The sequence below is a fragment of the Ciconia boyciana genome, chromosome 17 (genome assembly GCF_034638445.1).
Source record: "Ciconia boyciana chromosome 17, ASM3463844v1, whole genome shotgun sequence".
Lineage (NCBI taxonomy): Eukaryota > Metazoa > Chordata > Aves > Ciconiiformes > Ciconiidae > Ciconia > Ciconia boyciana.
Genome location: NC_132950.1, coordinates 1,566,247 through 1,593,746, shown reverse-complemented (window position 1 = coordinate 1,593,746; position 27,500 = coordinate 1,566,247). Strand labels below are relative to the sequence as shown.

The 27,500-nt window shown below is 43.6% G+C and overlaps 1 protein-coding gene across 1 annotated transcript in view; it reads left to right on the top strand.

The window, feature by feature from the left end:
* Positions 1–27,500, top strand: part of GALNT17 (polypeptide N-acetylgalactosaminyltransferase 17) — a 215,396-nt gene that overhangs the window by 40,352 nt on the left and 147,544 nt on the right. Inside the window, exon 2 of the mRNA XM_072882456.1 lies at positions 15,852–16,035. Within this exon, the coding sequence (XP_072738557.1) occupies positions 15,852–16,035 (184 nt within the window). The remainder of the gene's footprint in view (positions 1–15,851; positions 16,036–27,500) is intronic.

Genomic DNA, 27,500 nt, shown 5'->3' with positions numbered 1-27,500 from the left:
GATTCAGTAGCTCAGATACTTGTTTTAATCTGTAGAAGAAGGTATGAGAGTAATTGCCAGTATTGCAGCGCCTTCAGGTGCTGTCATGCAGGTTGCAAGCCGCGTGCCCTTCCACCCAGGGATCTCGACTTTGGTTTGTGAGGCATATAAGTTACTTTTACTCATGCAAATTAATCTAATGGCTTGCTTTTAAGTTCATGCAGAGCACAGCAAGGCACCAGCAGCGTGTCAGGTTCACAGGCCCCTTCAGTGCTTCTTCCAGGGAAAGCTCTCTCAGAGTTATTAAATTAAACTCCAAATTTCAGATTTAAAAGTTCTGCAGTCTTTGTTTCAAGCCCAAGTCCATACCTGAATTGTGGATTGATGCCAAATCAGCACCAGCCTCTGAGCATGTTCAACTTGGTAGTTTGGAGACTGGATCTCTGATGGTAATACATTTCTATAATAATTTGAAAACTAAGTAAGAGCATATCCAGAGGAATAAATCCAGAGCAGCCTGACATTACGCTTAGCGTGGTTACGTAGAATAAAAGGGTTTTGGTACCTGGGATTGTCTGCTGGTAAACTCATGTGGCAGATTCAAGTGAGAAGGATCAGTTTTGAGGAAAAGAGGGATGGATGCTGTCAGCCATTAGATGCTTTAATAGCAACGAACACCAGTATTCCCCTCTCTGATAGAAAGAAGGTGTTTCAGCGTGTCGGTATCACTGGAGGATGTTTCTGAGGACCTTGAACACATGTAGGGGTGAGATGCCCAAGACGAGGGGTGGATCGTGGTACGGAAGGTGTAGGAAGAGGGAAAGGAGGGGCTGGGTGGCGCACAGGGTAGGGTTTGTGGATGGGGGTCTGGGACTGTGGTCTGGAAAGCCACTTGACATGGAGATGCGTGGAGGACCATGAGTGCAGAGTTACCATGCAGTGCCTGGCGGTCGTAGTGGAAGCAGAGGTGTGAACTTCTGACATGATGGAAAACTTGTCACTGGAAAAGCAGCGCTGAAGAGCAAGTGCTTAAAATACTTTAGTCTTCCACATTCCACTTTGAGAGTACTGTAAACTAAAGATTTAAGCCCAAAAGATGAGTTGGGAGAGTGGCTCGCTGCTCTCCCTGCCTTTCCTCGCTTCCTGCTCAACATTTCTTATTCTCTTTGAATTGTAGATCTAAGTTGCTCTCGGGTGTTGTCAAAAGGTGATATATCCTTAATAAGTAAACATGGAGAAATGAATGTAATGCTTTTGTTTTTTCTCTTGACCCGCATCTGAAGCGGGAGCTGTGTTTTGCTCATAAATAAGTAATTTCCCCAAGGAGAATGCAATCTCTGCAAACTCGGGGTGTGTGGGAGGCTTTGTCATGGCAAGCGGGAAGAAAAAAAGTGGCAGATCCTGGAAGGATGTTTTTGAGAAAGAGTGGGGGAAAAGAAACGATCCCTTTCAGCCCTCATGAGAGTCAGGGGAGAGCGTGACCCTGTCCTAGGGGAAGGTGTCCCCAGTTTAGGTCCTCAGCTCCCTTTGTCTACCCCGAGCTTCTAGTAAGGTCTGGTTTTCATTCTCTGCTGTAAGCATTGGATTTGTAATCGTTTTAGATCCCTAAAGCAATACCCTCCTTTTCTGAAAAGAACGTCTTTTTAGGGCATCTTTTCCACAGCTTCTCCGGGACCTGCTTGAGCAGGGATGGGGCTCAGGATTTGGCAGCTCGATGTCCACTGAAGCTGCATTTCCCACTGGGAATCTGATTCCCTGGTAAACCTGACCTGGAAAGGCAAGGAGCTGCTAAATGAGGTTGGTGACCCTGGGTATCGTACAACAACCTTTTTTCCCCCTTAAGTCCTTTAATCTGCTTAAGGGTGAAGAGGGCAGGCTTTGTGAGGTGGGTGTTAATTGCGTTTCTCCCTAGATAGGTGGAAGAGCGAGAGGAAGATAAAACACACTGTTTGAGCGGTTGCAAGATACTTCCCAAATTGCTTAAGATGATGAATTTGGGGATTAATTAAAATATAGCCTTAACCACTTATCTTTCTCCCTCCATGTCTAGAACAAGCAATGGCAAGGCATTTAAATGTTTTTTTTTTTTCTTAACTGTAAGCATCAACACAAAAAGAACAGTCGATTCCTGTATGCTGGGGAGCTAGAGAGTGACTCATTAACACAGTTTTTAAGGGTGAGTTCATTTATTTAATGGGAATCTGGGTGGGAGTCTCTGGCCTGATCTTGGCTCCTCCAGGGCAGGATCCGGCCATGACTTGGCACAGGGTGTGTGGTCCTGGGGACAGGACGTGGCTGGTGGGGGGCAAGGGCTAAAGTGTTCAAGGGATGTGGTGTAGAAGGGAGACTGCCCTGATCAGGAGGGGCTTTAAGGGATGGAAATAAGGTGAAGGTAGGATTGAGAGACAGAAGAAAGTATGTGTGATAGAGGGCTGGGAGGGTGGGAGAGAAAATGGAGATGAGGATTGCATCTGCAGGGGAAGTTGTGGCACCACGTGGCAAACGCAGGGCAGTTCTTCCCAGAGAGGAGGTTTGGCAAAGGTCACATTTTGTGAGACCTCTTATTTCCTACTTGGGGACCAGAAAGCAAAGTGGCAAGCGTGCGCTATCCTGACTTTGCTGGCGCTGGACGCGTCCCTGGGTTGTGTGGGAATCTCTGCTGCAGGGCAGGAGGCTTATGAAGACTGGTCCACGGACACACCACACACCTCAGTGCTTGCTCCACCTCTGGGGCCTTCTTGTCATGATTTTAACTGAATGCATTGCTCTCAAAAAAAGACTGCAAACACTCTGCTTTTGCAAAAAACAAAATCCTGTCAAGGATTTGGCAGTTGAAGCTGGTGTACTGAATTGACCTGGTCCTTCAAAATGAGCCATGCAACCTGGGGGTTGGCTCTGGGAGTGATGCGTCTCAAAGTACAGCTGCCATGCGATCAGTGCTCAGGCGTTACCTGTCATTTGGTGTTGGTCACTCAAGAGGGAGTGCCTCTGGAGGAAGCCACCCTGCCGCAGTGGCCTGTCCTGAGTCAGTTCCTCACCCCTTGGAACAGACTGCTGTCTGCAGGATTCACGTTAGGATTTGAGCAGCTTTTACTGCTGTAACGTAGCCCAGATTTTTGTTCCGGAGGCAGTAAGCTCTTTAATTTCATAGGGACTCAGATTCTGTCTCTAAACACTGATCTTTTCTGACTAAGTCACCTTGGACAAATTATTTTCTGTGTTTGACTATCTAGAAAAGGAGTGAGGTATGTTTTCTCTTGTGTTCTCTTGGAGCACCAAACACAATGGGACCGAGACCCTGTTGTACCATGTACCCTGTTGTACCAAGTGTTTTGCGAAAAGAACAAGGACAGTCCTACTTCCTACAGGTGGCTTAAAAATCTGAGTCATATATTTAGCTCCCTCTCAAGAGTGCTTTGAGCATTAATTATGTTTTTAAAGCACTTAGTGCCTATCATCAGAAGCTCTCTATAGAAACACAAAGTGAAATAGTCACAGATCTATGGCCTCTAGGAATTGTTCCCGATGCTGTACAACATAACCATTCATAAATTTCCATTGACGGTAGAGAGCAAGCTCCGTTTCTCCTTCCTTGAGACCCCTGTCTGACAAAGCATTTAAGCTTACGCTTTACTTAAACACTTGAATAGTTTCAACGAGTTCAGTAACTTGGGTTTGGTAGCGAAGCACTTGAACTTAAACAAAGCTCTGCCTTCACCATATAGAGACTAAGACATACTAGAGCAATTCCAGGTTTTTATCTAAGAGGTATCTGTTGTGCTTGTATGTTTGTTACAATAATACATAATATTACATAAAACACCTTGGGTCCATTAATAGTGGGTGTTTTTGGAGAACACAGACGTGTACAAGAACAAAGGCATCACAGTGGAGAATATTTCTCTCTGATGACCAAATTAACACCTTTATTTCTGTCCTTAGATGTTGCAAGTCATGGTGTGTCACCCCTATGACCTGTTTGCAAAGCACAAACAGATGGGAAGAAATTTGAAGAGCAAAAACGCTCTCTGGGGTGTTCTGTATTGTCTGAGAGCACTGAATGCACATCACGAAACCAACAACAAATTGGCTCAGTCGCTGAGCGAGCATCCGAGCAGAGCCAGAACAAGTATTATAAAAGAAATTAAATGCACTAAGCAAAACCCTGTAAAATAGACTTTCTTGACCTTAAAAATAAGTAGTAAGTTCACAGCTGAGTAAAACGCAATTAGCAGGAAGAAGCATGTACACACTTGGTGAAGATGCACATCTTAACTCTGAGTTTCTCTTTCTGCAGCTATGTCGACATAATAATTCCCTGTTGGCTTCAAGATGTTTGTTCTTCTTTTGGAAAAGCCCATTGTGGGCAATATCATCCCTTCTATAATATGTTGGTCTTTAAAGAATAGCTTAATGAGCAGATTTAGGGGTAGCTCAGGGAGGGATAATATGGATCAAAGGGCCCCTGTAGAGAAACTTGGAGGCATGCTGAAGACCCCTCTGAAAAGTGGTATTTCTCAGGGTACAGTCCAACATACCATTTTTTTGTCCACTGATTCCCAACTTGCTGGCATGTTGTCTCACTGATGTGGGTACTCTGCTTGGGGCCATGGGTTAAAAATACCCCCCATGCTTGCCTCCTTCCCCCAGTCTTCAGGAGTGGGAACTAGGGAAGTTGGAGGGAGCTCCTTGGTTGGCCTCATCAACCTTTGTAAGGTTCTGTAGCCTGACCTGGTACAGCAGTTCGGTGGCCGTCTCCAGTTTTCTGCCCTTTCCTGTTCCCTGGCTCCCAGCGGCTCTGCAGAGGGGCTGACACAGTTTGCGTGCTGAACATGTAACCTATCATGTAACCAAAATCCCCAAAATGGAGAGCCAGCTTTGTGTTTATGATGTTTGTGCTAAAGTGTGGTATTTCTTCATTTCCTTTCGTACTAAATGGCAACTTTTTTTCCCCTTTCCAAGAGGCTAATCTATAGAGAGAGGAAATATTTTACAAAAAGGAAAACAAGAACATGCATTAAAAGAAACCACAAACACTAACAGCTTGTTGTAGAAACACGATCTGGAAATAACAGATTCCTTGTGAAAATAAAAGTGCAAAATATTATTTTTAACCTTTGAGTGGGCTTTAAAAAAATGTTGGCTTGTGTGTTTGTGGGTTCTGTTCTTTTTCTGTTTCCATACTTGTTCCTGTGGCTCTACTCCAGTTCCTGGGGGTAGTCCTGTCCCACTGTGGGTGTAACTCCAGTCACAGTTTCTCTGGGGGCAAGATGAATTTAAGAAACTCTTGTTTCCCCACCTTTGGCTGCATGGTCCTGTGCTGGCACTGCAGCTCAGCATCTCTGTGGTGTGCCCAAGCAGCAGCTCTGCCTGGAGGCAAAAGGGTTGCGACAGGGGTGAGAATGGACTGCACTACCCAAAGAAGTTAAATTTTACACCGGAGCATAAAAGCAGCAATGTGGAGTCAAACAAAAGGTTCATGTGATCCTGGGTTTCTGACAGTGGCTGGTAGGAGCGACTATCTGGGGATGAACAGTTTGCAGAATGGTCCCACAAATCACTGCATTAGCACAAATGAGAGGGGTGATGTTTTGCTGCTGAGGGCAGAAGAGTTTGGGAACTTCTTAAGCTGCCTATGCTACAGAAGATGTTATAATGAGCAATGTATCCTAATTTTCCTTTGGGCATTCTGATGCTTGGGTTGGGTCTCAAAATAAACGAGGAAACCTCAGAGCAGAATCCCAGAATCATGGAATGGTTTGGGTTGGAAGGGACATTTAAAGATCATCTAGTTCCAACGGTTGCTCAAAGCTACATCCAACCTGACCTTGAACGCTTCCAGTGCTGGGGCACCTATAACTTCTCTGGGCAGAAGAGCTGCTCTTGCCACCTTCTCTGAGCAGGTCTTGCATGTAGCCATGTGTCCTGCTAGACTGATTTCCAGGCAGCTCAAATAGGAAAGCAAGATAGTTTGTACTTGCTTGAATTGCAATCTACCTTCTAAAAATAAAGCTGCAGACAATTGCTTAATTCATCACCCAAATGCGCTCATGGCTGACCAGCATAAATATGCAAGATTGCTTTTACCCTTGGTCTTTCTCATTCAAGCTCCTGTGTCCCAAGCTGTCCGATAGGCACTGAGTTAGTTGGCGTGTCCAGGAATAGCTTGGGTGCTTCAGCAAAGTCCATGAAGTGCAGAGCTAGCACTTAGGTGTTTGCTGAATCAATACACCATTAGGTGCATGGGCCAAGGACCTTGTCTGTCTTTTGAATGGTGACGCACCCTATAATTGATCTTTGAAGTTACTGGAACAGTATCAGATTTTTAATGTGAAGTCCTGCCATGGTTTATGTTATATTGCATTGGTAGGCTACTAACACAGACTCTTCTTACGATACTGCATCATTAGATAGCTGTATGTTAACTCATAGCAGATGTATTGCTGGACAAAGCTTTTAGTGTTGCTCTTTAACCTTGCTGCTGTCAACGTGAAGAGAAGCTGTGATCTCTCGCTCCTGTACAGAGAATTCATCTCTCACAGAGAATCCATAGTAGCAGTTGTGTGCCTTGAGTCCCCTCCTTGTCCTGGAGCATCAGCAGGTAACTCCCAGATTTATGGCTTATAGCGGAGCAACCATCCCTGCTTACGTGTGACTAGTCTGGTCTTAAGAGGGGAAAAAGGCAAAAAAGGTCCAGAGAGAGAAGCCTGGGGAGCATTTTGTCTGCAGCCACTTGAGTGACCAACAGTGGAGAGAAAGGGTCCTCGAAATAAATTGAACGCAGATTGCTGACACTGGAGTGTCTCACCAAGAAGGTGGGTTTAAGCCATAGAAATCCAGTCGTATTGCCTCTGAATCAAGCTGCGTGCCCCAGGATGCTGTGCTGTGCTGGGGGGGACTTGCTCTGCTATGCTGGGCATCTGTTCTCTGTCTAATTAGGTCTCATTACTTGTGTCTGGTGTGTTGGGTGCTCCTCTATTGATTTTCCCCTCCCGTCTCTAACTAAGAGGAGTATTTGCTTTCTTATTGCTACCTGGGCATGACTGTTCTTTGTGATGGCTTATGCCAGTTTAGAATAACAGTGAGAAGATTGCTTTAGACTGTTCTAAACACTTCATGGAAATATGTTGCTCTGTGTTGGTGGGGAAATGGTTCTGCCTGCATCCCAGCAAGATTGAATCCTTGAAAGAATCCTTGAAAGCAGGCCTTAGGCAGGGCTTAATAAAGTGAGCTCTCTGGAGCTTTTCAACATCTTGAACATGGATGCAGTGTGCCTGGAGTCAGGCATCTCGCTAAACGACCTTAGTGATGTTTTTGACCCTGGTTTTCTTTTTTGTTATACATTGTGATCTACTACTTTTTTGCCTTCCCCCCCGCCTTCTCTCCAGTTAAATAACACAGATATTTCCAGAATATGATGGTCCCATATGTTAGTCAGAGATATAAATTTGTATTTGTGTCATAATGTGCAAGTGAGAGTGCTACAACGCATTCTTTTCTTTGCCTTTTCTGCAAATGCACTTCATCCATCCCCTCTCGCAGATAGATCCAAGTCTGTTATCTGGATTTGAGAGTCAGCTGCTGGTGCTGCATATGTCACTCCATTACTTGGCAACTGCCTCAAATATATCAATGCCTTGCCTGCAAAAAATATATCCTTTCTTACAACACATGTATCTTGCACCTGCTGATGTAACGATGTGGCTTATTACAGCATATTTCATCCCCAAAAGCCCTATGAACTGCATACCGGTCACAGAAATCCCTTTTCCTACAGCGGGTACAGGGATGCTTTGGGGTGCAAGCACCAGCTGCTGAACACCATGTGCAGTGGGGCATGAGGTGAAGGTGGGAAGAGCAGAGGAAAGCCATATCCATTTGAAACTGTAGACCACACTGAGGGCAGCAGAGTGTAACTGGTCATTTTGAGACAAACTTAACAACTGTAAACGATTGGCCTCTGGGTTTGAATTTCTTATTTGAAACGGGGAGCTCCCAGCAGCAGGGCAGCTCCTGGAGTGGTTATGTCAGCACAAGCTTGGGAAGAGTATTGCTCTAATTAAATTGCCAGGAACGCTTTGCATGTGCCCAGGGTTTTCCTTGGCGTATAAATCACCTTCAGTCTTGTCTTTTGTATCTGAACAAGATATCTGTGCGTAAGTCTCCCATCGAAGCACTGCCTGTTCTCCCTGCTGAGCTGCAGAGAGCTTTTTCCTAGCCAGGTCTCTATGGTTTTCTGACTCTAAACCTGTTCTGTTGCTAGGTCCTTAACTTGTTGAAAAAAAGGCTTTTTTTCCCCAGCAAGTTATTTTAAAAATGTGAAGCAGAATCGTAGACACTAATATCTTCAGACTTTCAGGGAGCACAGGTCTGTGTCCAAGCTCTTCTACTAGTCCCAGGTTTTAGAATCAACTAAATCATTCCTCTGAACTAAACAGCCTCAGCCAGTTGAAGGATTTCTGTTATTTTGTGCCTGAGGCGAATCTTGATTGGGAAATTATCATTTGCAACCAGAACTTGGTAGTGTAATGGCCTAAACAGGGTGAGAATGGCTTTGAAATTCTCCTGATGACTATATTCTCCTTGCAACGGGTGCTGATCCTCCCTCTGGCTCTGAAGGTAATTTCTCCATGTTTCCATTTCCAAAGAGATAAGAAAACTTCAGTTCTGAATATGTGTATGTGCGTACATACATACATATATATGTGTATAAATGTATATTTATGTTAAAATATTTCAAACTAGACTTCAGACTCTGTGCAGTCTTAACTGTGCTCTCTTCTCCCATCCTTTTCATAGAGTACAAGGTGAGAAGAAACCTTGACGGTGTCTGACTGTTCCCATAATGATGTAAGCGCAGCTGTACTTACATCATTCTTGATACAGGTGTTCATCAAATCTCTCCTTAAATATATTTAATAATGAGGAGCTGTGTCTGCCCCGGGCAGCCTGTTTTGGTGCTTGCCTGGCTGGGCTGCTGGAAAATGTGCACAATTCTTGCACACCCACCTGTCACAATTATTTAAGTGAAATCTTAATGGTCTGTTGGACAAATTCATTTTAGTGAGAATTATTCAAATAATTTTACATACACAGGAGCTTTTTTTAGAGATGAAATATGTTGGATTACAGGTAAAATATGCTATATTTTCAGTTAGTTTGCATCTGGCTAAAGTCCCTGCTTGCCAAGCATGGGCCCAGCAGCATTCATCTGCTGCTTTTTGTGAGTTCACATTTGTCATTCAGCGTGAAGCCAGAGGTTTGAAATTTTCTTGAGACCACCTTTCGCCAGTCGTCATGTTTGTGTTTATCTCTGCGGTAAACCAACAAATCATTTGCATGGCAAAGGACACCAAACAGCTCTGTTGGGTCCTTGCAGCTGAAGGAGATGTTCAGATATGCTAAAAGATAGCTCACTGGAAAAGTATTTTCCAAATGGAAGGGGATAGCATTGATCCTTTAGCAAGGGGGATTTGTCAGAAGCCTGCTGCAGCATCTGATTTTGGGGATATGCTGGCTTTTGATAAGTGGTCAGCCCTGGGAAAAACATGCCTAGCATGTACACTGAATAAAACTGTATAGGGTTCAGGGGGAACAGTGATTTTTCCACTTGACTCTAGTCTTTAAGCTCATATTTTAACACCCCACCCCACCCCCCGAAAGTGATCTCTTATCTTCTAATCCCTTTACTACTACTATTGGTTTGCAAGAGTGTACAGATATTTTAGGGAGGCAGCAAGAGCAAAGGAAGCTGACAGAGCCGGTTGTATTTGGTACTCCCTAGACAATTTCCATAGCCCTTTAACAGTGCGTGGTTGCATGTTACGTAGGTGTAACCTACAGTCAGAGGAACTTGCGTTATTTAGCCCAATAAACAAAAGGTCTGGGCACAGACTGGGTAAAAATTGTGTAAAAACTGCTGCAGGGAGAAAAGAGAAAATCCCAGGTCTCAGGTTCCACCAAAGCTGCAAAGGAAAATTGGTGCCTGTTAGTCTGCCAATTATCCTTATCGTTAATGAGTTCTCCCTTTAATAGTCTGTATTTGCAGCGATCAGCAGGACAACACTAAAAACTTCAGCAGTTTTCCATAATTTCTAGCATTACCTACGACATTTTGCCCTTTGGTATCTACTGTAGTTTCTCATAAAATACCCCTGAAAGCCTATCTGTTGTATCCTCTCTTTCCATCTTCACTGAGAGGTCACGCAGAGGCAATATCTGCAGTGTAACACACGGCACATATTAGGCCATTTACCTCATCATTTTTGCTTTTTTTCCCCCCCGAGTCAGAAATTTCTTGTTAGCCTTCAAATCTCTGGCTGAAGTGAGGCCAGAAGCACATGTCCCTAGGAGAGCTATTTGGGCTGGAAGATCCATGGTGCTTAGCTTAATAAGAGCTGCACTTTTCAAAGACATCCACTTTAATTTTCTCTTTATGCTTCCCTTATTTTTCAGGACCATTTCAGTATTATGTATTTCTTCTTGAGGAGAGCTTCGTGTTCCTCTTTCCTATAGGAACGTGCCTTTCAATCTGAGCTATACGTACTCTGTGACTCGTGCAGCAGGATGACATGAACAAATAAGGAAGGATGCAACTAAAAAATTTGCTGTTCCAGAAATCTTTCCTATATTATTTCCTCCTGTTCTTTTCCCTCCTCCACCCCCAGAGGCAAGGCTCAGGACCCCTGTTTCTCGGTAATGCTTTTCAATTTCAGATACTCTTCCCTCTTCCCTAGCTTTCTTAATGAAAGAAGTTTCCTCAGCTAAGGTTTGTATTGGTAGGGTTAACGTTTTCCTTCATCTAGGCTGACATGTAGCAAAATGCTTTTCCAACACGGCTGCTGCCTGGGGAGCCTGTTCGGCTGGGTGCTTTATAAATGAAGGCTGCGTATCACATTATATTGTATTCTACCAAACGTTTTCTCTATCCTAGAAAACTCCTGTCTCCTTATGAAATATACTGCCAGTTTAAGGAGAGAATAATATATTTACTATAACTGTACTCAGTCTAGGAATAATTTTGCTGTAGAGATTAAATTTTTGTATCATCCTGAAGAAAACCAACTCTTTGTCAGTCCCCAGGGGATCTGATGTCTGGCCGTTTCAGCAGGAGTGGCTCAGATCTTAGCAGCTCTAAGTGGTGTCTTTTTTTCCTTCTATTCCTGCAATGTAAGAGCAATACACTCCTTTTGTCCCAAAGTTCAGATGTTTTAGGAGATACTGAAAAAAAAATCCTCTTTTCCTTTCTAAGGTACTTGTTGGGTGAATGTAGTTTAAGCATGAGTGAAGCTCACAACTGTTCAGAGCTCTGATCTACACTGAGCATCTAATCTTGATGCAGCCCATTACCATCTCATGAGCTTGCAAAATTCACTAGGGAGTGAATTCACTCCAAAGACCAAGCTTTTTTGTGGGGGATTAGTGCTGTTTATCACTATAGATAGGCTGGAGCAGGCATCAGGAGAGACTTTTTGGCAGCGGTTCAGCACTTCTGCTTTGGTGTCTGCCCAGAATGATAAAGGATTTGGTCTGTGACTTGGGAACAGCTCTGAGACTTTACTTTTTAGCCCAGTTCTTCAAGGAAATAAGCTGATGGGATCATGCTCTTGCTCTTTCTTGCTCGTTGTGTGTAACTTCTGGCCCTTCCGGGGCAATTTTAAGCAGGTTTGGCAAAGGGCTGGAGGTTTTCAAAGTGTGAAGATGCTACAAGCATGTGCTAGTAAGAGGCCACAGTAGAAGGCTGGGCTGGAAACCAGCCCTGGACGCTTGTGTGTGTGGAACAACGGGCTTCAGAGGTGATTTCCCCTTTCTGCTCCTGCGTCACCAGAGGCACTTAATCATTCATTTGCAGTGCTCTGCCGTTTGAACACGATATGAGAGATTGCTTATCCTTTGAGTCCCAAACAGCGTTTCCACGTAGGCTGTGAAGGGCAAACAGAAAATGGAAGAATGCGTATATGCTGCCTCCAGAAACATGCAGCCTGTAGCGCTCAGCTCCTGACATGGGCCGGGGCCCTGCTGCAGTGACGATGGTGTGCGCGGGGACTGAAAAAGGTCATTCGGAGATCATGTGAGCCCTTACTTAGGCTTGGGAAGCATGTGGGTGTCCCTGTGTACCTCAGACATGGGTTAATGCAAAGCCCCAGGAGCTCCCTGCAGAGAAGGAGCTTTTCCTGGGTTCCTGCCCGGCTGAAGGAGCCACACGGGCTGGGCTGAGGATAACTTCTGAAGCTATACTAAAGGCCTCTCAAGCCTGCAGAAATGTGTGCTTCTTTGTGCAGCCCTAAAATGGAGCAAATAAAAAACAAATGAATTAATGGATTGGCTGGATATGGGTCTGCTGTAACCATTTGTTTTCAGTCCTGCCTCTCCTGAGGCATCTTTTCAGCCAGTTGGAAGCAAATTTCTTCCTATTCTGTTTGGACGTGAATTATCTTTCTTGCCAAACGTTACTTGAATCTTGTTTTGAAGTGCCGTACACCAAAGTGACATTCCAGCTGCAAGGATGAACCCTTCTGACAGCCTGAACTGGAGGATGAAATGTTTAACCAGCACAGAGACAGACACGTAGATCCTCCCCGTCACATCGCACCTGGGAATATTCATCTTTGTGACTATCCCTGAGGGTGTGCTTGCTATCCTGGGTGGCATTGAAAGAGAGGATGATGGTCTCACAGTAGTGCCCTGCCCAACATGTATGAATTGATCACAGTCATTGATTCCTTCGGTTAAATGACACAAATTTATCTGTACTTACTGAGACAGGGTTTATAGTAGTAGAAGGACTGAGGAGGTTGTATGCAGAAATGAGGGAATATACTTAGTGAGTAGAGTGAAGTGGATGCTGGGGGGGTGTGTGTGTAGTTGTCATGACTATGGTCTTGGAATAAAGCAGTTAATGGCATTATAGGCTCGTCAGTCAAAGCTGCTGAATATAAAGTAATGTCTTGGCATTTCTCTGGTGCCTCTGCAGTCAGCAGAGAGGCTTCATTTCACCAGGACCTTCATTTTGCCTTGTCACCGCAGAGCCTGCTACCTTGCGACAGCTGAGGGCATGGGTGCACAGATGGGTCTATGTTGGCTCTGCCCGTGTCTTGACTGTATTTTGGGAGAGGTGGTGTCTGCACCATCCCCTTATTATTTTTTTTCTGTACATATATTTTCTGTAATAAAACCACAGATGGGCAAGTAAGGAAGGTGTCCTTGTGCTCTCCAGCAGCTCCTGCCCTGCTCTCCCCAGTCTACATCACTGGTAGATGAGGACTGAAGGTTTGGCTGTCGAGTACACCCAGCCTGCAATTTCAGTACAGCCAGCTGAATTCCTTGGCAAACATATCCTTGCTCCAGGCATCTCCTACTGCTGCTAATACCAGCTCAGGTCCCCCAGGCTGAGCAGTGTGGAAAAGGCTGGTATAGCTAGTTCCTGTGGTTGTTGGTATTTTGAACACTGAGAGCTAGATGCCTCCCATCTAATTTCAGATACTTTACTGAGGTGCTGTAGTTGGGAGCCCAATTACCTCAGTCAAGACAGAGGTAAGCACCTCTGGAGACTGATTCAGATCTTGTGGTGGATGAATTAGCCATGGAGGAATGAGTCTTTCCCTGTTGACTTCAAGTGTGGAGCTCTGGGAGAAGTGCTGCCTTGGAGATCTGAGATAAACAATTATAATCTGTTGGTAATAACCCGAGCTTGTGGGTTTTTTTAAACCTGCTTTAACAGAGCAAGGTGCTGTGATATTAGCGGTTCTGATATCCCACTGGGTGGGAACCCCAGGTGCCACTGCCCAGTGCCAAGGTCCTCCATCCATGGAGCCTCTGCCAGCCCTAACCCAGCTCAGAAAGTTTCTACTTCTCTTCAGCCCTTCTTACAGATGTGTAGATTCAAAGCACCAATAGCAAAAGCATTGAGGAACTGAGAAATGTGTTAAAACGAATGAAGAAAAGCAAAATCAAGCTTTAAAAGCAAACTGGTAGGTAGATCCTGAGTGTACCTATAGTAGAAGTATGAGCGTGCTAGGTGCCGTGGAAGGACTTCATAGCTCTGTGTTAGTCTTTCTGGCCAAGAACTAGAATTGGTAGACAGTAAGACAATTTCTTACATATTTTGGTGGAAACATTTCATGGGGAGGGTGAAGAAGAAGTAATTAAAATTAGAAACTAAATTTCTATTAGAATGTGTCTGTTATAGTGGTAAAACCCTCAGCTGTTGAACTGAGGAAGTTGTTTTGTCTTTTTGGTGTAACAAGAAGCAAGACATGATCTAGGGCACCCTAAGGAAATATATGTATTTACAGGTGCAGTGCTCCTAAGCAGAAAAGATCTGATTTTGATAAAGAAATAGACATTTTGAGAAGAATTGTCTCTTCGTGAGAATATATTTTTCTTAAATACTGTTTTAATTCTGTTGGATTCTGTGTCTGAAATTAAATTGGTATCTCTTCTCTTCGTAAGCAAGCTGAACCTTGTCCCTCCAGCCGTTGGGGGTTAGGAAGTTCGTGGAGCGATCTGCTGGCCTTCTGCAGGCCAGAAAGTTTCACCTTTCCCAACTTTCTTGACTTACTCCTCTGGCTGTTGCTGAGCCTAGAGATGGAAAAAGGCAGCTTGGATATCTAATCCATCCCCACGTCACAGCCAGCTGCTCCTTGCAGTTGATTTGTTGTTATTGTCCTCGGATAAAATCTAATCAAGCCCAGTGCGGTCAGAGGGACTCCATCAACCCTCAGAAGCTCCCTAGCAGGGAAGGCTGTTTAGAGGTTCCTTGTCAGGAGGAATAATAATAATAATAATTTCTATTCAAGTGCTTCAGACTGTGATTTACATTCATAGGTGATTTTCTTACTGCTTCACAATACTACTTTTTGAGGAAAAAAGTGTTTACATCTCTGTCTTGTAGATGGGGAGGCAGACCGTTTTGTCCAGGGCAGTGGAAATCTGTGGTAGGTTTTGGAGCTGGGTCACCCTCTTGGATCATGAAACCCTGTGCATAACATCAGGGTTATTGTCCCTTCAGAAGCATCGGTGGTGACGACAGTCTGTTCTGCTCTCAGAGTCTGGGCTCTGCCATTAAAACAAAGGGGAATATACCCTGCTGTCTTTCTTTAAAAAGCAAACAAAACCCAAAAAGCCAAACCACAGCAAAATCGTCCGTCAAATTTTTTTTTTGTTTCTGACAAAAAGAAGAGTGTGACTCTCTGCTAATGAAAAATATTAAAATTCCAGGTGTCCTGTGTAATAAATAATAACATGAGCATGAACTTGGCTTCCCACAATCGCCACCAAATCATCAATATAGCTCTTTTTGTGCAGCTCGTTTTGAACTTTGCCTATTTCCTTCAGCTATGCAGATATAAATAAATAATTCCACTTGATAAAGGTCTGGGCATGCTATACTTTAAAAGATAAGAAAGCTTTGAGGGGAAATTGTTTTTAAATCCATAACATTTGTATGCTGTTCAGTGTTCATACTGAGCAAAAATTCAGTTGGCAGTTAACCAACCCTATTTTATTCTTATTCTGTGTTCAACCGATCCTTCTCCTGGGGACATCTAACCTTATATGTAATTACCTCTCTGAGAGTGGGAAGGAGGCCTAAATAACCTTCCTAACAACTAAATAAATGCACAGATCCCTGGGACAGGTTATCAGTTGGATGCTGGTGACAGAGCTATCCGGAACACTGTGCCTGAGCCATGAAGAATTTCAAGACTTGAGTCATTTTCTTTCCAGCGTCGGGCCAAAGAACTAGAATTTGAAATGCTTTCAGAAAACCAAAACAAAACACCCTGGATTTTCAGGTTATTTTTGTTTCTTTGATAGCTCGGAAATAACAGTGATGAATCTTAACAGTGATGGTGGCTTTTTTTTCTCTCGAGGTCTGTCCAAGTCACTTGGTCTCATTGAAGGCTATGGTGGACGTGGTAAAGGTGGGCTTCCAGCCACCCTGTCCCCTGAGGAGGAGGAGAAAGCAAAGGGACCACATGAAAAATACGGCTACAACTCCTACCTCAGTGAGAAAATTTCACTGGATCGTTCCATACCAGATTATCGTCCAACCAAGTAAGTACCAGTTGCTCCATGAAGGAGTGCACATGTTTAGGTATCATCTGAGAGCCAGGAGTGATGGTTGCTTTCATATTCTCATATGATACTGTTCTCTCTTCCCTCCTTATCGTTCACAGGGCCATGCTCAGTAATGAGCGACTGATGTAGTTTGGCTGAAACTGAGATAGTTCATGAAGATGATTTATCAGGGAAAAAAGCTAACTTCTTCCCACTCTTCTCTCTCTTTTTATTTTCCTAAAGCAATACATTATTTTGGGTGGTAGTAATGCGATCAGAAGCTCACATCTGCTTTCGTCACCAAAGGGCTGTTCACTGAGCTGTTGGCCTTTGGTGTTTATTACCCTGTAAATGTGTGAAAAGACTTTCCCTCTGTCCTCCCTTGTCAGCTCCTTCATGTCCCTGCAAGACCTACGGGGCTCTCCGGCCGCACTTGCACTCCTCCCAGCGCAGTCGTCCTCCTGGGACGCTGCTGCGGGATCTCCTGTTGGAGGTCGGTGCAGATGCCTTTGAAGGGAGCCCAATGGCTCAGATGGCAATATCCTTCCTCTACTATTTTTCCAGAATGACCTTTTAAGGTGATGATGATGATGTTTACCTGCTAAGCACTGCAGAAGAATAGACTTTAAATGAGATGCTGAATCATTTTGTTAAGAGTGTGAGAAAAGACATGCTGTAAGTTTATCTTTATGAAAGTTAATTTTAGATATGGCTAGCAGAGTGTACCTCAAAATAAGAAAGTGTCAATTTGTCCAGGCCTGGAGTGAAATCCCTGATAAAAAAAAAAATGAGCTGAGAGAGATTTAGATTCTGAAAGATATGTGTCCAATGGCTGTGTCATTAGGACAGTGACAAAGCCATTGCTTGGCATCTGCAAACCATTGAAAATCATGCAGCAAGGGGATGCAGCTACACGTCTCCAGCGTACTGGCAAATTGTTAAGGATGTGAGAGCATGGAGAGCTTTTGTTCCTTCACTTCTCTGCGTGCTGCATGAATTTCAAGCAGCCACTCAGAGTTTCCAAGGCTGTCAACCACTGACAACAGAAATATTTGGATGAGTTTTCAAAGGAATGGAGGCCCAGCCTCCAGTTCTGCTGGTAAGGTTTGTCTGGACAAAATGAATTGCAGGTACAAATTGCACCTTTGGCTAGATGATATGCAAATCCCACTACAATGACAAATCCTTGAAGTGAGACCTTCTCTAGCAGTTACCTGAGCCTGAGCTTCTTATTTTCATTTCTCATCCAGAACTCTGACTTCTAGCAGAGCCAGCATTACTTTGTGAGAATTAATTTGAGAAGTAATGTTTTTCAGATTTTGGGGGAAGAAGAGGATTAATTCTGACATTTTTAGGTTTGCATTGTATTCTTCCTCAGTGCCACTATCCATCATTTCACGCGAGGGTGGTGGAGAGGACAGAGCAGACACAGCTATTTATTAAATATGCATCATTTTGGAGCTGGGCTAATCATTTGGAGAGAATTTGTGGCTACTGACTGCAGCTGCATAACTTGGTGTCTTTTATCTCTGTAATAACTTCAGGAGTGTGTTTTGGTTATTGTTTGGGTTTTTTTGGGGGGGATCAATCGTCTTGGTATTGTAAGAGAGCGGTTGGTCTGGTTATGAAATAGGCTTGAGTTTGCTGGAAGATTTGAAAAGTTTCAGCTTTTTCTACTTCTGACTTCAAGATCCATTCGCTATTTTGTGCATGCAATTTTATGGCTGATTTTATGAAGGGTTTAATACAAACCATTTAAGTCAAGTATCCTGGTCTCTGATTAAAATAGATTCAAGTCAAAGAAAATTAGCCTAAATGGTTCTGAAATTGCAGCATTAGTGGGGAGAAACTGTTGAAAACCCTCCAGCTGATAAGCATTACAAAGCATGTATTAGTTTTAAACATAATAGTGAAGCCTGTTTGGTTCAACTAAAGGCTGTTCAGCGTCCGGAATGCCGATGGACTCGGACTGTTCCTAGGAGCGGCTGTCGCTCACGCGTTCTTTCCTTTTAATTTTCTTTTTTTAAGAAAAAGATGAACGTGGTCAAGTGTCACTCTCCTGAGTGCTGAGCTATGCTGGCTCAGACCTCTTAGTCCTTTTCCTGCCCCCTCTTTGTGATTGTGGCCAAAGTGAAGGGGAGTTTAGGGGAAATTGGGCATGTTTTGTAATCTTTCTGTATTTAGACTCCCTGCACCTGGTGGTCAGCATCACTAAGGGTTCAGAGACGCAGGTGTCCTTGCTCAGAGTGATTTGCAGGCAGATGTTTGCAATGAGGAGGCATCACAAGTCCCAGCTGGTGGCCTTTTGAGTCCCTGCCCAGAGGCAGCAGAAAGGATAGAGGTGGGTTTCCCTGGAGAAAATGGTCCAAGAGGTGTTGGATGCCCGGTGGTGCTTAGGAGAAGGTCAGGTCCTTCCCAGGGCCAGGAGTGAGGGCAGGGTACTTTGCTTGTCTTGATTTGGAGAGTTGTGGTGTCTCTTTTTGGTAGTTTGGATTGTCATCTTCGTTTTGGTTATAAAATGCAGTCTGAGAGATTTTCTTTTCTTTTCTTTAAAAGCTGAGGCTGCTTGCCTGGGCTGGAAGGTAGAAAGCCTACCCTGCTGTTCACCACTTGAGCAGTATTGGGCTTTATGCTGCAGTGATTCCTGAAAAAGTGCTGCTGGGTACAGGAATGGATACGTGAAATCCGTGTGTGGGACAGATACCGTAAGGGAGCTGTGCCTGTAAGACCTTGAGCTCATTAATACTGATGTTTCTGATCCTGGCCTTCTGCTGACTAGGAAAGGTTGTGTTGGGTGTGCAATGCAGTGTGCTTTTAGAGTGAATCAGATAATGGTATTATATTTTGGATGACTGAGAAAGCGACTCCTTCGGCGAAAATAAGGGAGGTCTAGCATTTCGGTGCAAGGGACCTTATTTCAAGTCTTGCTGCAGAACTGTGGCATAATGAGATAGGCATAGGCAACACATTTCTGTCTTGCTCGATTAGATTTTTGGACTTTAAGATGAGATCCTGCATGTTCTGGAAAACAATTACTGCTTCTAGATTGGAAGTACCCAAGGTGCTGCCCGCAGACTGCAGGACTTCTACACAAATCTCCAAAAAAATGGGCTGGAGAGATTTTCTTCAATTTTCTGCAAAAACTGGGAAGGACGAAGCTGATCTGTGAGTTTCATTGTTGATCAATTCACAGCATTTTCTGCTTGCCTGTGAAGGATGAGGCAGTTTAAGAAGATGTGTTGTTTTCTTTATTGAAAGCGAAGCATAGTTACATGGGATCCTGGGGGCTGCTAACATTCCCCGCTTTGATACTAGATTTTATGCACCTCTATTTTATTCTGTGATGTACAATTTAATGGGAACCCCTCCTACATGTAGCGGGAAAATAAAAATTGCTGTGTTAGATCAGCCTGCCTGTCCATCTTATCCAGTATCTACTCTCCAATAGTGGAATTACCAGATGCTTCAGGTTGAAGCAATCATATTAAGGAAAACTATGAAATAATCTGCCCATCTGGTACGTTCTGTCTTCTCTATTCTCTCTTTTCAATCCTATCTAATATAGATGGTGGAGTTCTCATTACCTCTTTAAAAGTCTGTTCCTTTCTGGAATCCTGCTAAGCTCTGATTCAGTGGTATTTTATGGCATTATGGGATTAAGGAAGTAGATTTAAGAAAAATAATACCCACAATTGTGAGGACTATTGAATCATTGGGTAAAGATGACATATTCCTGCTGCTGCAAATCTCTCAACAGCTGTTCTCATGCAGGCAAGCTTCAAGATATTAAAGTGAAGAGGAAAAACGGTGTAAGTGATAAGCAACTTCCACAGCTTGGTTTTGAAGGCTTCCTAGCCAGGAGACCCTACCCCTTCCTCCTGCCTGTCCTGTGGGTCCTGCATATGGGTCAGGCAAAGCATGGAAAAATGTTGGGGCTGTGTATGGGGAGCTCGATCTGCTCTTGTGTTTTTGCAGCATGCGCCTGGTAAAAGGTTTGCATTTACTAGCTGGACCACAGGGCCTTGGAGCAATGTCCTGGGTAGAGCTATACCATCACCTGGAAGCCATTGCTAAAGATTAAACAGTTACATATCACTGACTTGATTTTAATTTTTCCCAGTGGCGTGTTTGGGGGTTGAGTCAGAGTCATTACATTCAAGTGTCTCAAGTGGCTGAATCACCCGTTTATTTCTGTAGCTGCCTTCCTTGGGAGCCTGGGAGCAATTGGGCTTTTTAGCACCATCTGGCTTTAGCTGGTTTTATTACCAGAGACTTCTGTGTAGCAGATAGTTGAAAGTCGTTCTTCGGGATATAGTGGAAGAGGCGGAGAGTTTTAGAGAAGACTTTGGGTTGTTCTTTGGCAACTTACTTAACTTAAAGGAACTAAATGCATTCTTGATTTTATTTTTATTTAAAGTGGTCTGTGTGCGCCCTTTGGGGGCTCTGAGCACGTACATACTGGGTGCTAGAACATATTCTGGGCTGCCGGGAGCAAGCTGTAGCGGGAGGCACTGCTCCCTTTGAGTCTCTTTCCACCCTTGGGGAGCCTCTTGCCCCCTGCCGTGGGGCTACCTTTGGGTCTCAGCCTCCACTCAGGTTACTGGTGTGTTGCAGGGCCAAAGAATTGGATTTTGGTTTTATAATCAAAACTGCATACATCTTTGGAAAGTCATGAATGTGGATGCAACTTAGATACATCAGGACTGTCCAGGAGGATGGGCCTTGGAGACCTGTAATTTGGTCTCCTGCCTATGAGACCACACCTGCCTTCACATCTCTCTTGTGCTGGTCCCAAGACGGTCTCACCCTGTGCTGAACGCTGACTGCATCTGCTCTCAGGGGCTTCCCCTGCAGACTCCAAGACTGACATTGTTTTGTGCCGTGAGGCTCAACCTGTGCCCTGTGGTTGGCTCTGATGGGGCTCAGGAAAGTCTCTGTAGGTTTTATTTAATTATTTTCTTGTGAAGAAGAGCAAATCTCTTCCACTATGGAAATAATTAAAAAGACCTGGCTTTGCAGGTGCCTTTGTCTCAGTTTTCTCTTGTGCCGAGATACTTTCTCAGCACATATCATGACTTGGGCAGGAGAGACTGCCTTGTATGCTGCTTCATACATCTGGCATCACATTTGTCTTAGTGTCTCATTTCTTCCCCAAAACAGAAGGCATACAATCTCCTTCAAGCTTTGCTTGAAGCAAAATGCTTTTTGCCTTTCCCCCCTGCCCAAACAAGCATATTCTTTTTTGGTAGACATGGCTGAGATTTGCAAATATTATTGCAGCAAGTGAGAGAGCTCTTTGTTGGTGTTTTCCTCAAGTTTTTAGGAGCTGGAACGTTCCTGGAGTTGCACGTTTGTGATATTATGCCAGTTACTTAGTCATGTCCTGCCCTAGGGTGTTTAGCCAGGCTTGATGAAATGAGTCTGAGGAGAAGGACAGGGCTTAAGAAGACAAAAACAAACTACTTGAATTATGCTGGTGATATTTGCTGGGAAATAGAGTTTCATGACTGTTTATTTGTAGTCATTGCTGTTTATTGCAAACAAAGGAGGTCAAAAGATCTCTTTCTCTCTTGCATGCACAATACGTTATTTTACCTTTTCCAAAGAGGTTTTTGCTGGTGGTGGTTGTTGTTGTTTTTTTTCCTTTATCAATCCTACATACAAACAATAGCAAGGAAAAGAGAGGCAAGACATAATGATTTTTCTTCATCAAATAACTGAAGGAAAAACCAGTGAGGAATCAAGACAGTGTAAGAAGGAAAAAAAAAAACCATGACTGTTTCAGATGTGAAATTCTGTTTGAATAGCATGTGGGAGTTGTACTAAAAGATACTTTCATCTCTAGGAAAAAGTCAGAACTAGTTGTGTATCTTCTCTCGTCGTCGTGGTCTGATCCAGTGTTGTGTGAAAAACACTCTTGCCCTTGGCTTTTCATGGCTTGAGCCGTAAAAAAGGAAAAGCAATATTTTCCAATTCTTGGAAAGGTGCCACCTGAAAATTTTCTGGGAGAGCAAGTAAAGAAATCAAGCAGTGAGTGTCAGTGTCAAAGCTCTGGCATAAAGGAAACATGCCTCAGAACAAGGCTCACCAAAGCTAGATCAGTTCTGCAGTTCAGAGACAGGTTGCTGGATATTTTCTCTCCATGCATGCCATCCTGCCCAGTCTGTCCGATCTCTGTGTGGCTTTAGGCATTTTTATTCTGCCAGGCTGCATGTGTTTCTTGTGCTCTCTAGAAGAACGCTTGAGGTTGTGCTGAATCTGTCCCCTCTCTGCTCTGAAGATTGTGAGGGTAGGAGGGTACTTGCAAACCCAGCTTCAGACCTGAAACAATTTGGTTTTTCTTTCTCCAGCACCCTCAAGGCGCTTGAGATCTGAAGAGCCACTGCTGCTGTGTTGTGCGTGCAGGCACTGCCTGGCACTGGGGAAGCCGTGTGCACCACCTGCCTCCCCGGGGACGGTGCTGCAACTTTTGGTGACTTTTGGATGATTTGCACGAGAGGAAAAAGCTGCTTTATTGCTGCATTGCTTTTCCATTGCTAATACAAACCAGCAGCCTGTTGAATAAATACTGGTATTGATCTTTATACCTCAGTGCATACCAATGTGCGCGTATGGAGAGATTGTTATTGGACTTCCAGTAATTCTTCTTCTTCTTGAAAACTGGGCAAGTCTCTAAAGGCACGCTTTTCCAGCTGTGCTTGGTATTTGATGATTATTTTTTATGCCTACTACTGTGACCTCTTAGAGGGAGCCAGCTCCATGGCACAGAGCAGTGTCGTGCCTTGTACCTGCATGCAGGCAGGTAGGGTTGGCTCCACAGAGAGCTATGAAAAATCGCCCTAGAACTGAAAGGATCTGACTTCCTACTGAAAAGTTTAGGGTTTTATTTTTTATTCCTATTCTGGATTTAGACAGGGACACAGGACAGCTTGCCTTTTTTTTTTTTTCCCCTTTTGAAGTGCAGGTTGTTGAAGTATGCTTTGTCTGACAACTATGCGTGCTCTGTATGGAGTCAGAAGTGTGTCAAAAGGCTTCGGTGCTTAGAAGTCCCAATATCTTCTTTAAACTCAGTCAGTGGCTGTTATGAGATTCTCTTACTATCATTATGCTGCATAGTGCAGTCTTGAAACGCTGTGACCCTGGATTTATATACACGGTACGTAATTTATTTTTTTTACGCCATAGATTCCACTAATTGTCAATTTTCCCTTCCTGACTACAAAATTATTCCCTATTCTTAGAAGTTTGGAATGTGATGCTTCAGGGAAGACTTCTATCTATGAAGTGTGCTATAAAACATTTACTAATGTAAACATAAGTATTAAATGCACACTTTGGCAGAGGATGGGATTAGTATAATTTAACAACTTGCTTTTGTGCTCTTCTGAACTCCAGCGCTGAAAAATACCTGTGTTACCATAAATACTTCTGACTAAACTATACTTATGAAAACAAATGAACCAAATTAAGCTTTGGATACACTTTTAAGTTGGCTTCCAAAGAAATCAAAGCTTGTGTGTTTGTGCTACTGATCTGCTTCCATGTCTTGCAGAGAACTTTTCTATTGCCACGGGAGCTTTTGAATAGGTTGCATATTCACAGCCGAACCAGGTAAAGGTATGAGTCAAACACTGCGTCTGACAGCGTCGGTCCTGAAGTAATTTATTTAGTATTCCAGCATCCATGACAGTCTGGTGTGTTGGCTTGCTTGGCCGGCGGATGTTCCCTTGAGCTGCCAGTCTGAATGTGGGCAGCTCGCTGGGAAGGGCAGAGGGATGGGTGACCCCGGCGGTGGGTGAGCTTGTCCTGCAGTCAGTGGCTTGTTTCAAAGGACAGTCAACCACAAAGCGTGAATCCTTTGAAATAATTTTAGAGTTCATTACTGAATTTTCCTCCTCTTCTCCTCCCTGTTGTCCCCAAATTGTGGCTGTTCAATAAACCCTAGACCAAGGATCTACTAATGACTCTTTTTCTTCGTATGTGTGAAATAGCTTGTGCACGTGGGGAGAGATGGGTAAGTGGATGTGACACTCATAATTCCTCTGGCTTTTATCTCCCTTAGATATGTCTGAACCTAATAACTTTATTAGAAGAGCCCCTCACAAAAATAAATCCTGTTCTGCATGTTCTGTTTTTACAACTTAGTAGATCATTTCTTGTTAGAACTTGCTGGGTAAGTAATGTGCATTTAGAAATGCCTGTATACCCTAATCAGAAATGCCCTTGATACCCTAATTCTAAAATATAAAGCGTAACATTTCTGAAAAATACGTAATGGAAATAAGGTAGGTGCTTTAAAAAACAATTTTTGTGGAGAGTTTTAGAGCTTTAATGATCAGAAATAGTTTATGAGAATCTAGTGTTCTGAATCTGTAAACACTAAATACCAGACGGCATTAGGCCTTTTAAGATGCTTGGATAATAGAAAATGGTTTGCTTTTCCATTTACTTCATAGGGTAGACACAATTGATTTAATATTGATAATCCCTTTTGCAAGAAAACATGTGCAACTGAATCAGCAAAATACAAACTAAAATAAGCAATCAATGAATGGAGCATGATTAGGAAGTGGCAATGTGAATAGCAGTCTGAACGCTTGCTTTCTTTTAAGCTTGTTCGTAATCTTTACAAAAGCCAAATGAAGATCAATTCATTTCCTGGCGAAGCTTTATTTTTGTGAGGAGAACATGAATGAAGCTTGTTTGAAATCAATAGCTTTAGTTTGTGGAATTACTTGTCACCAGTTCAGAAGGATATGTGAGGTTTTTCCTTTCCTACTGAGATTTAAAGACAAAAAGCAGTACAAATATGTAAGGAACAGCTGAGAAGCAGTCTGTATGGCTGGATTAAGGAAAGTTGAGCAAGCTTGAACCTGCCTGTGTGCGTTCGCACACACTACGTGTGCGCAGACAGCAGAAGATTGTAACGTTATTTATAACGTATTGTATTTCAGCCACGGTGCTGTGCAGCCCAATCAACGAGTAAATCATTCAATCCAATCAGTGTACCATTGATATATAAGAATTTACCTCCCAGGTTTTCAGCTACATCAGTACAAAGTACATATTGGTTTTCTGTGGCAAAGCAGAGCATGTGCTGGGCCAGGAGGGGATCTGTGAATAGCTACTGGCTGCAGGCAGAAAAGGCAAATCTTGGATGTGTGTTAATGTGTTAAGTTTGGCTGTGCAGGTGGGAGATGATTGTGTGTTACATTTTGCATTAGGACTTGTGGGAAGCGGGTAGAAGTCAGACGGCATTCATAAGGTGAGGAGGAGAGGGGAGAAGACTCCTGAATTCTCCTAGTGTGTGGTTTTCAGGTGTAGACCCAAACCACTGGTGTAGATAGGTAAATGACAAGTATGTATTGGGAAGGTGTAGACCTTGTGTCACTGTATGTATTTCTGTACAAGTTTGCTGTTTGTATTTTGTGTCTACTCACATCAAATATATCCTGGCCAGTGCTAAAAATGCATCTAATAAGGCAGTCTGTATTTACAGCCTGAAGTTGCAGTATACATTGATCTCCTTTGGGGGCTGTTGGTGGTGGCAGGGTGAGAACGGAGCTGACTTCAAGTGTGGCAGGCTTTAGATACTCCTGTTAGTGTCTCTGTTGCAGCAGCAATCAAATCTATAGCCTGAAATCGTGTTCTCTGCGTTTAAGTAATAGTAAAAGACTTTCTAAAGTGTCTGTGCTAGGTAGCTGTGTATCTGCTGTCATCTGGATCTCTGCAGAGATCCATTTGAATAGGCATAGCAAAAAAGGTCACGGGGCATCTCCAACTCATCACTAAAAATTACAGTACAGTTTTTTTTATTCTTAACCCTGTAGCAATTCAGCTCTTGTTTGACTGGCTGTACTGGGTTGGATCCCTCCCTAACCTGCCTAGTAGGTATGTAAATGGTGTTACTGTTTTGCACTGGGGTAAACTGGATGACCTCTCTTCTGTATGCTCGGGCTCCGAGTCGGTCAGTTTTGTCTTCCAGTTTTGCCTCTCTTGTATTTTACTTTGGCAGAGGTGGAGAATGTAACCCTTAACAGTACAGAAATCATGCAGCAGCAAAATTAACCGCAGAATAGCAATGGTGGTGTGGATCTTCATCTGTGGGATAAAGGAAAACTTCTGGCATATTGGAGTGAATGCTTGGCCTTTTGCATTTATTCCACCAGAAAAAATCTGTTCCATGAAAAACTAGAGTACAGACGGATAGTGTGGCCCGACATTGCTTTTGAACTCTGCCACTAAATACCTATATTGTCTTCAAGTTTATTAACCTCTCCATGCTTAATTGTCCCCTACCATTAAGGGGGCATCAATATTTATAACCAGTTCATTGCATTCAGTTAACTAGTACCTGAAATTGGAATATGAGTAGAGATGCAAATCAAAATCAACCCCATCCTCTGTTTTTTGACCCTTTTGATATTTGCTTGTGACTTGTTTGGGTTTTTTTCCAAACGAAGCAGTATGTACTCCCTGCCAAATGGTGTGTTATCATGACCTCCGTGAGCAGCCTGCGCTGTGTGGATGCGTGGGTGGGTTGCGGTGGTGCCCGCTCCAGCAGGCTGACACTGGGGTTGTAGAGCTCTCCCTGCCCGACTTCCGCCATGCAGAAATTTGCTAGACAGGGCTGAGCTGATCTAATTCTAACAGAGGTTAAGTAAACTTATACAGTGATTTCTGTACACAACAGAAAAGGTTTAAAAACCTCTTCATCTTCCCAGTTCATAAACCCATCAGCAGAATGGATCTGTTATTACAAAAAAGAAGAGCTATCTCTAAAAATCCATTGTGCCTTTTAAGTTCATCACTTTTATACTAAGTGTTCCAGCAATGGTATCGTTCCACCCTGTGTTCCAGGCAACACAAGTGTTGGCCACTTTTCTTATTCATTGCCCTAAGTATGTACTGGGGATGTCAAAATCTTGAGTTCCCTTGAGATCTATTCTAGTAAGACGCTCCTACGGTAAGGCTATATACCAAGGATTTCATTTTAAATTTGGCAGGTAAGGCTTACAGCAGTGACAGTTTTCTACCAGCCTACCTGAGCAGAGCTGTGAATTTGTTGGTAAAGCTTGCTGGTGTGATTGCCACCCTGAAGTCGGTGGCCCAGGAGGCCCTGATGGGAGGGTAAGGGCTCACTTCACTGGACGTGCTCATCTGAATGTTCAGTCTAGGTCTGCCTGTGACCAGGGGAGAAAAAAAGGCATTTACACCTACCCCAAAAATAGCTGCATCAGTCTGTTATACCAGACAGCAATATGCTTATACCTCGGATAGAGGGGTGGAATAAATTGCACTTTGGTGGTGTCAGTGTCTCTTCATTGACCTCGAAGGGAGCTTTGACTTCTGCCTTAGACTAGGTGCCTCTTAATTAGCCACGTCCAGTATTGTGTCTACATGATCGGCTACGTGACTAGTAGACACCTCTAATAGAGGATGTCAAAACACACTGTTCATTT